Genomic DNA, 9700 nt, shown 5'->3' on the forward strand with positions numbered 1-9700 from the left:
TACCTTTAAGCTGAGTGGTTATGTTTAAAGGTTTCTCAGATGACTTGTCAGACCTTAAAAGTTGTGAGTGAAGTAGCATCTTTGAATTCCCAGTGATTTCTCTTTGAGAATTGAAGTTGTGGTGATGCTGGTAACCAGCTTACCCAGGCTGCACCTACATACTTATATATATGTATTCTTTTTAATATGTTACTTGTTAATATGTTTCATGGTTCTAATTCAGCAGCTAAAACAATCAATTTAAAAGTAGGTAGAGCTATCAGTTAAAATGCAAGGAGAACTGGAAGAATAACAAGGAGAAATCCAGAAGATGATAGAAGAGAATTGCTTTTACTTGAGGCTGCAGGCTGGAGCTCTGCATGGAGCCCCTCAGGAGGTTGCAGTAGGAAATGCTGACATCTGTGGGTGAGATGGAGAGCTGAGCTGGTGACCCAAGTTGTTAAATGCTGTCCTAACTAGAGCTCAGAAAGGCAACTCACTCAGAGTGTGATCCAGATTTCACCTGCTGCTGAGTACGTGCACAGGGCTGCTGAAGGGAAGGAGACAGGAATTAAGGCACCGCTTGATTATGGTGGGAGAACAAGGGAAAAGTCCCTCTCTTGTCTTTTCCCTACCCCAGCCTCAGGCTAGGCTGCTTCTGGCTGCTGCTATTGCTGCTCTGGGAAAAGGCTGTCCCTGTTTGTGTGGGAAAGTTTTCCCTGTTTGTGTGGAAAGTTTTCCATTTTGTCAGGAGAGCAGGGCCCTGCTGTGAGTGCCTCCTTGGCTACCCAATACTGCATTTCTGAGGCAATGTTCAGGCAGGAGATCTAAACCAAATTTTCACAGTGGAAAGCAAAATTGAAATGTATCTATTAAAATGTGCTGTTCACCTCTGGAAGAACTAGCGATCATCGAGGTGTTTGGGGATTGGCTGCAAAGCTCTTGGCAAGGCCACAAAGAAAATCAATTTCTCTTTAGTGCAAATCTTGTGCCTGAGTCAGCTCTGTTGAAGCCTCGTGCCTGTGGGTGACACTTCTCTCATCCTGTGCTTGATTTTTGACTGCTCCCATGAAATCCCTGAGGAATCCCCCAGCGCTGGGGTCATGTCTCCTGCAGGTGCAGCACAGAACTCACGGACAGGTTTGCAGTAGGCTGATGCCCTCTGCTGGGTGTGAGAGACTGGAAACGTGGAAATTCCCTATTTCAGAGTGGGATAATGGCCCAAAACTCCTTCCAGCAGTCCACTGGACAGTTTAATGGCAAGAGTTCACACAATCCCTACAATATTTTTTAATACATGTTGGAGGGCAGCTGATGGTTTGAGATCTAATTGCTGTCTATTTGATTTGAACTCTAATAACAGTAGTTCTGGCTATGGCTTCCACATTGGTGAATATTAGATGCAACTTGTAATTAATGATCTTTGAATATATTAATTTCAATGAACTGCTCCTCTGCCATCAGCTGGATTTAAAAGAGTGTATAATTTAGAGAGAAGTGTCAGAAGGAGCCTTTATTTAATTTGCATTAGCGTGGTATTGGTTAGAAATCAGTATGAATATGAACAAAGCTTTCAGAATGTTTGCTGAGGAGTTATTGGGGAAAAACACCTGTATCATGAGGGACAAGCTACCATATGTCAGCACACCCTATATTCCACTGAGAGATCAGCTGAGAAATGCTGGAACTGCATTTCCTGACACACAAATACGACAAAAGAAAATTGAGAATTTTAGGGGAAAACAAATTCAAGCTGGAAATGGTGTTTGTGTTCTGCCATGAGACTGAGGACTCTTAAGGCCTTGATGCTGAGTGCTGTAGGTGTTTCTGTCACACACCAAGGGACAGATGTCCACTTAACCTCTCTGGAGCTCTGTCACCATGGGAATTCAGTGAGAGTTTGTGCAGTTGTCCATTCTGGCTAATGTAATGCCTATGAGAAAAGGCTGAAAGGAACGTTCAAACAGATCTAAAATAGGTATAAATTTCTCACCTTAACTTTCTTCTTTTCCCTTAGAAGCTTTAATTCTGACTTCTAGATTTATAAAATTACAAATTTTGTGTCGGTCTGTCCACTTCCAGATCTCTCTGATGTATTGAATGGCAAGAAATTCAAAAGTTAGAAGTTGTCTTATGTAACTGATTAAAAAAACAAAAAACCCAGATTCATGCTGTGTCTAAGGATAAGGCTATAACACCCTCCCAAGGATAAATGTCTTTTTGCAGCATAATGCTGAAAAAGTTAGTGTAAAGCTTCTCTGAGTTCATTACCTGACTGCACTATACTGTTGAGTATTTTACACAAATAATCCCAAGGGATACTTCATTGGTTTGAAATGTTCAGCTTCCCAAAGGGGCACATCCTGTTTCTGGTCTGACCACAGGTTTGTGCAGCAATTCTCACAGGGCCAACAGAAGAACCCTCACTGACTTTTAAAGGTGTTAAACTTGACCATTCTCTAAACATGAAGTGAAGTTTGCTCTGTGTGAGGAAGCAGAGTGTTAAGGACTGGCTTGGTTTCTTACACAATTCTCGAGCTTCTGCTCAATAATCCCAAACTGATTCATGGGATATTCATTCTTCATAAACCAGTCTTTTATTGTCATTGATTTTTGTCCCTTGAATATGTAAACTTTGCCAAGACATCAATTTTTGCAATTAATAGCAAAAGGAAAGTTTTAATACAGCCAACTGAGGTACATCTGGATTTTGGATTTTATGGAAAGCAGTTGTTTCTTTTGGCTCTATTAAAAGAATGTCCTGTTTAACAGGTTTAGTTGTGAGTAATTCTGGCAGATGGGGAAGTACATGTGCAGCTGGGAGTCACATGCACTCACTTTAAATGTTGAAAAAATAGTTTGTGTGTACATAAAAACAGCAAAAAGAGAAACTCATGCTGGAAGCAGGTTAAATCTAGCAAAATGGTAAAGTTTGATTTGTAACAATGTCTTTTAAGAGAAAAAAGGCACGTGGAACTGTATAAAAACATGCTACTGAACTTATTGACACACTACAGCCAAGGCATGTTAGGAGATGCAGCTAAATGGAAATGTCACAAATACCTTAGGAGGACATGTGAACAGCCCACACCAAAATGTCTTTTTTTTACCAGAAAAAAACCTAAACCCTGATTGTCCTCGGGGACAGTACTCACTATCTGCATTGTTAGGAAAGAAGTGTTTTATCTGGGAAGGCATCACCTGCTAGTGCAGCTGTAAAATGAGAGACTGAATGTACTCACTTTGCACAGACTGAATGGAGGTGCAGAAATCCAGTTCTAATCATGAGATGCTCTAGGCACCTTAAGGAGTTAGTGAATCCAAAATCTGGCTGTGGACCTGAAGGGGTTACACTCAGCACACACATGGAAGCCTGTTAAGTTTATTAACAGTGGGTACTGCCAACTCTGGTCTAATTAAAAAAAAATAATAAACACATGGAAATTACATGACTCAACCAGCTTTTCACCTCTCACTCTCCTGAAAGTTATCTGTTTTTATTTTCACTTGGTTCAAAAGATTGTTTAAGAGATGAAACAGTGAGAGACATCCACTGCAACAGATGCCAATGCTCTGACCAAAAAAGACTCTTATTTCTTTTTAGAACAGATTTAATAAAAATGCAGCATCTCAGTGCTTATCCTCCAGCAGGACCAGCAGATGTCAGCATAACTCAAAACATAACTTTGGATTTTGGCAAGGCCACATTCAGAACAGAACAGAACAAGGTCTGCTGAGCACACTACAACTTTATCAACTTTACCAAGTAAGTCTGCAAGAACTTAACAGTATTATTGAGAAAATGTGACCCAGCAAACCAAATCACCAAAGGACAGGAAATTTATACAAAACACAACAAAAATACAAAGAATAAAAATGTTACTAAGACTTAATTTACAAAATCTTTTCAATAAGCCTTCTTACAGTGTAAAAGTTTAATATTATGAGGACAGATAATGTATCAACTAAAGATACCAAAAAAACCCAGATGAATGGAAGGTAACGGCCTAGATAATCTTGGTCTGGAAACAGACACTCAAGTTTATTTCAGCTGCATCTAAACCTTAAAAATCAGTAAAAAGACAAAAACCAGGGAGAGGGCTGTTGAAGTACTGGTTCGGTCCAATTACAGACTGGTAACAGAGGAAAATTGTTTTAATTTTGTTCTACAGAAACCAAAAAAGTAGTAAGTAATATTTTAACACAGTGCCTTGACAGGTTAATTTCAATATTTTACTATGAATTCATATCCTTATGAATTCATAAGGGTAACTTGACCTCAAAAGCCAGTAATTGGGATAAGACCTGAACACCTAAATGCCTTTGACTCCTTTTTAAGTGAACAGGATTGGATTTACCAGATGTAGCTTCAGTACTCTAGAGAAAATACAGTATTCACTATTAATACTAGAAAGAGAGCTCTATTAATACTGCATGTAAATTCATTGAGAACTTTCACATAAATCAGATTAAAACCCACGAGATCCTGAATTTGAGCAGGAGAAATGAGGGATATGCAGAGATGGTACATTCTACAAAGCAATGTATGAAAGAACTGTGTGAAAGAAGAGTGGCTCAGGAGAGATCACGTTAGAATTCAGCACCTTGTAGTTGAGTAGAGCTGTTCAGTGAGATCCTACCGGCATGAGTAAGAATCCTGATTCTTAATAGATCTTGTGGCACTCATTGGTAGCCTGGAGCTGAACTCCAACTGTACAAGGATCCATCCTGCTTTATCAGTGCAAAGACAGCAGCGTGGTTGTGGACATACCCACGCTGAAAACAACAGTGAAAGTGAGCGCATTCAGCCCGCGGCTGCTGACAAGTCCCAACAGCTTCCAGCAAACTAAACCCCGCGTGTGCTGTGTTTACCCAAGCACGGCCCATGCACTCAGGATGGAACAAAGGCCATGGTGGCCCCTAGCCCACGTGCTTGTTCCTGATGATCTCCCCGCCCTCGATCTCGATCTGCTCGTAGAGCCACTTGCGGTCGCAGCGGCACTCGGTGCCGCACTTGTTGGAGCCGCACTTGGGGCAGGCGTAGAAGCAGCCCAGGCAATCCTCGTCCAGGCAGTCACACAGGTCCATCCCGCTGTACAGCAGCAGCCCCTGGCTGTCATACACCTTGCTCTTGGCTGGAATTACTTGCCTGTGCAATGAAAAACAAACATTTTTTTCCGTGTTAAAATCCCCTCATTGTTTTGATACCAAGTTGTTGAGATGTTTTGAAAGGAACTTCCCAGAAAGAAGTTTTTCTTTTGTCTTTTACATGTGTTTTTTCACAGAGGTGTGTACAGCCTTCTCGTGGCTAAAAGCTTTGCGTCACTTCTGTGAATGCTTCCCATGCAAAACCAGGACAGGAGGGAAGTTTGCTGTCTGCAGGTGCTCACTTTAACACTGTTAATTTCAAAGATACCTTACTGTGTTTGGTTATGTCAGTCCTAATTGTATCTCCAAAAAATTGTATCCCCACCCTGTGCCAAACTAAGCAGGAGAAACAGAGGGAGAGGGAAGGATGTGTAGTTGGTGAGCAGCATATTTAGTGTCTGTTTCTGTCTGCTACAGTTACACTTAATGTGATACAACACACTAATGTGATTATTTCTTGTATATTTTGACAAATAGAATTTTTTTTCTATTTTACTTTTTTTTTTTAATCAGTCACATTAGAAGGTTGTAGCTTGTTATCCAGTAATTTCCATATTGGATGTTAACTTTGTTTTTCAAAAGGAAGGTAAGGTCCTAACTTGCACATTTTTGTTTACCAAGTGTAACTACTGAGTTTACAGAAAGATGATGACCAATATTTCAGTGTAGCCTACTTGATCTTACTGTATTCAAATTTATCTTACAATCAGGATTTTAGTTTATGCATGTATTAATAGCTACATCTATGGTCTGTGTAGTATTGTGCCTTACAAACACCTTTTTGTGTTTGCCTGAAATATGAACTGTAAGCTAATGTTTTATCTTCTCTTTTATTTATCTCGGGAACGAGAGGGATCTTCAACATCCCTAAAACCAAGAACCCAATCCATACCCACACAAATATCCACAGAGCTAATGTTACAGGCTGACTATTCTATTTTCAAATGAAAGTTCATGTAAACAGAGCTAACAAATTACCTGTCTGAATTAAACACTGAGATTTTTGTTTGCCTTCTTTTTTCCCTTTTACTGGTCTCTGGAGTGAACTCAGTCTGCCGTCCTGGGTTAGCAAACTGCAGAGACTTTAAAGCCTTAGCTGTACGGCCCTGAAGGAAGAGAGAATGTCACCACATTAGAAATACAAATCTTATGAAAATATCTAGTCAAGGATATTGTAATAACCTAGATGAATTCTTGACCTGTAATTCTATGACAACTTCAAATCTTTATGCTGGAGAGCTATACCTGTCTCTGAGCCCAGCAACACAAGCTTTGTAGTGGCAGTTTTAATCAATGCTTTCAAATCATCCTCCTAATCACACTGACACGTGATTGAAAACTACAGCAGGGGAGCAGCTCCTAGGATGCCACTCCTCTTTGCTCAGGGTGCAGACTCCCTGTGCACAGCCTGAACGCTGCAGCCAGCAAGGCACCAGCCACATTCCAAGCTCAGCACCTGGAGAAGTGTCCTCCCACACCTGTTCATCAGTGTCCCTGACCTTCACAGCCCAGACACCACAACAGGAGCACACTTAATGCACCTCCCTGCAGGCTCATTTCATAATGAGCTGCAACAGAAAATCCCTTCTTTTCCTTTTTAACTGAAGAGACATCTTTAGAAGCAGCTTTTGCAGTGCTCAGTTTCAAGCACAGGAGTTTGTTGTTTGCAAGGCTTGAATAACAGCTTAAAATACCAGCAGCAGTCTGGTATCCACATGAATTTATAAGTAGACACAATTTTTCAAAACTCAGAGGCCATATTATTTAATTAGAGAAGATTTTGAGGTTCTCCAAACAAAGGTTTAAATACAGTAAACCTGTACATCTAAAAGACTACATCCTTTCTTATTTCTGGGTGAGAAAAATGAAATTTATGTGGTAGTTATATGAAGTGGAACAGCTTGCAGAGTGCAGAGGGGATTGGAAAACTGATCCATATACATACATCTGGATCCAGCCTTCTCCTCTGTCGCTCCTCAGGTTCCACATCCACACTTCCATTGATGATCTGCATACACTTGGGACAAAGCTTCCAACCAGGCACAAACTGCCTTCCAAACTTGGCACTCAGGAAAGCTGCATCGTCCAAGTCAATGGCTCGCAAGTTTTTCTTTGACAGCTTTCTGTGGATGTTAAAGGGATCACAACAGGATTTTTGTAAGTCTTCAAACCTCTCAATGTAAATTTTGGCGTGGTGGAAGCAGATTGTGTTGTTCTCTGACAGGGTTATGCCAGTCCTCAGCTGAAGCAGCAGGAGGTCAGATGAAGAGATATCTTGTTTGGTTTTGAGGCCAGTGTGACGGGTGTAATAGATCTTGTGGCACTCGTTGGTAGCCTGCAGCTGAACGCCAACTGTACAGGGATCCATCTTGCTTTATCAGAACAACTCAGCTCGTTTATTTTGCCCAAAATAAATCTTTGAAGCCTTCAGGAGTTTCTGTGAAGATCACCCTAGAGAAAGCATTAAAATCAATCAGATTTGCAGCGCAAACTTTTCTCCATAAGCCTGACATACTGGATTTAAGTAATTTAAAAAACACATAAAGAAAATATAGCGTTCCAGTCCAGATACAACTAAAATTTATACTGGAACTAAACCATGCATTTTATATTCCTTTCAGAGGCTTTATTTTGGGGTCATGTGGCTTTTGTGAGCAGCCCTCTGTTGGGCAGTTATTTCATAGTTAGGCACTAATACCAAATTAAACTACAAAATGCCAAGTGAGCCACTGCAGACTGATGTTGGAACCCTGGAAACTGAGAATTTCTGTGCTGGCAGGCACTGACCCCCAAGAGAACTGTGGAGGCTGTGGAGAAGGCTTCCAAAATGGAATGACAGAACTGGGATTGTGGCTGTGGAGTTTGAATAGAAGTGTGTAATATCACAGGGTGGAAAATGCAGAGTTTAAGGTTTCAGAATACAGTAATATACATAAAGCAAGATGAAGGTTCTGGGGTGGAGGCTGGTCCTTCTTCTTCACCTTCTTCTCCTTGGGTTTGGGTGGTTTTGTGTAATTGCATTAAAAAGTCCACATTGTGGGCACGGGTGGTTGGTTATTGAGTTAAAAGTAACAATAATTTAGGTCTCACACCCTGCTTGTTGTGGTCCTAACACACCAGAGCCTGAGCCCATCTTGCACTATTTTTTTCCACCACAACATAAAAAACAAACTTTTACCAAAAGAAAGGAATCACTTGCTCTCAAATCCTCCAAGAACCTTAATTACAATGAGTGTAGTTTAACTGGGATGCTTATGTTCACCTACACCCTGTTCTGCAAAGGCAAAACCCAGAAAAATGGAAAAGCAATCTACTGGTTGTGTCTGAGAGGGAATCAAATACTTCACAACAGCTGGTGTGTGAATGATATTTTAATCTTTTTTTAAAAGACCACCTATCAAACTTCACCATCTTAGTGAACCAGCTCTAATGACAATCTTTTATTATTAGCTGCACAAAGTTTGTGTTTCAAGCCACGGTAAGTGGAGCTGCTAATGACCAAAGTTCACTGCAAACGAATTAACATTTGAGCAGCAGTTCAGGCAATACCAAGTGACTTTACTCAAAGAAGTCTGTTCCACCCAGCCTGCTTCAAGTGCTAATGTGCATTTCAGACTCATTCCTGCTGTGGAAGGTGGGGTTCGTGTGTGTGGCTGAAACACACCATGCCAATATACAAGTGATAGTCTGAATTTTCAACATTTGTAAGTCAGGACTCTTGGAAGATGTTCCTATTGAGAAACCCAATTTGTCTTCTAAGAAAAAAAAAAAAAACCAAAACCCAAACCAAATAATTATTACAATGTGTGGTATCTGTACCATGCTATGGGATATTAAACTGCACAAAAGCACAAGTCTGTCACCTCGCTTTGTTCAAAGGACACTACTGCTGAGGGAACACGGGGATCTCACCCATTCATCCACAGCAATTCCTGGTGGGAGCTGCAGTTTCTCCTCCGCCTGGAAGGAGCTCACGGCTGCTTTTGCTGTGGCGGAAAGAGGAAAACGCCAGAAACAGCAAAGCCCCGGGGTTTGTGTGTGCGATGTTTTCCAGCGCTCCCCGCACACCCGAGCTCCCTGAGGGGCAGCACGGCGAAGGAGGAGCCCGCCCCACGCCGGCCTGGCAACGTCCCGGCAAAGGAAGGCCCGGCCCTTCCTCTGCCTCCGGGCCGCCCCGGTGCCTCCCTCCCCGCCGTGCCGGTACCTGCCCGCGGTGTGTGTCCCGCCGTGTGGGCCGTGTCCCGCTCCGGCCGTGGGCTCCGGCCGTGAGCTCCGTCCCTCCGCGCTGCCCGGCGGGCGGCGGCCATCAAGGGCGCCTCGCCACAGAGCCCGGGGCGGCCGCAGCGGCGCTTCCGGCGGGCGGGCGGCCACAGCGACACCTGGCGGCGCGGAGGAGCGGCTCCGACCTGAGGGACCCGGTGTTCCCCGGTGTTTCCCGGCACTTCCCAGTGAATCCCGGTGATTCCCGGTGTTTATTTCCCGGTGATTATTCCCGGTGATTCCCGGGGCCGGTGCTGAACGAACGCCCCCGGCGCGGCCGGTGAGCGGAGGGCCGTGGCCCGGTGCAGGCTCC

General features: G+C 42.8%; 1 protein-coding gene across 2 annotated transcripts; it reads right to left on the bottom strand.

Annotated features, from left to right (window-relative positions):
* Positions 1 to 2860: 2860 nt before the first annotated feature.
* Positions 2861 to 9449, bottom strand: ARL14EP (ADP ribosylation factor like GTPase 14 effector protein). Of its 2 annotated transcripts, none has more exons than XM_058807179.1 (4): positions 9040 to 9262; positions 7073 to 7578; positions 6106 to 6233; positions 2861 to 5128 (listed from the first exon to the last, which is right to left on the bottom strand). In XM_058807179.1, the coding sequence occupies exons 2-4, from the start codon at positions 7493 to 7495 to the stop codon at positions 4900 to 4902; spliced, it is 780 nt and encodes a 259-aa protein (XP_058663162.1). In that variant the 5' UTR covers positions 7496 to 7578; positions 9040 to 9262; the 3' UTR covers positions 2861 to 4899. The 2 variants fall into 2 exon arrangements, with proteins under 2 accessions (XP_058663162.1, XP_058663161.1); XM_058807178.1 differs by lacking the exon at positions 9040 to 9262 and adding an exon at positions 9332 to 9449 and having other exon boundaries at positions 2862 to 5128.
* Between the last annotated feature and the right edge of the window lie 251 nt (positions 9450 to 9700).

Source organism: Ammospiza caudacuta, chromosome 6 (genome assembly GCF_027887145.1).
Source record: "Ammospiza caudacuta isolate bAmmCau1 chromosome 6, bAmmCau1.pri, whole genome shotgun sequence".
NCBI classification, from domain to species: domain Eukaryota; kingdom Metazoa; phylum Chordata; class Aves; order Passeriformes; family Passerellidae; genus Ammospiza; species Ammospiza caudacuta.

Excerpts from the sequence above, each read along its gene's own strand:
- ARL14EP (XM_058807179.1), bottom strand. The coding sequence starts at position 7,495 with ATGGATCCCTGTACAGTTGGCGTTCAGCTGCAGGCTACCAACGAGTGC. Across the intron at positions 6,234-7,072 it reads GGAGAAGGCTGGATCCAGAT|GGCCGTACAGCTAAGGCTTT; the intron begins GTATGTATATGG and ends CTCTTCCTTCAG. Across the intron at positions 5,129-6,105 it reads TCAGTGTTTAATTCAGACAG|GCAAGTAATTCCAGCCAAGA; the intron begins GTAATTTGTTAG and ends TTCATTGCACAG.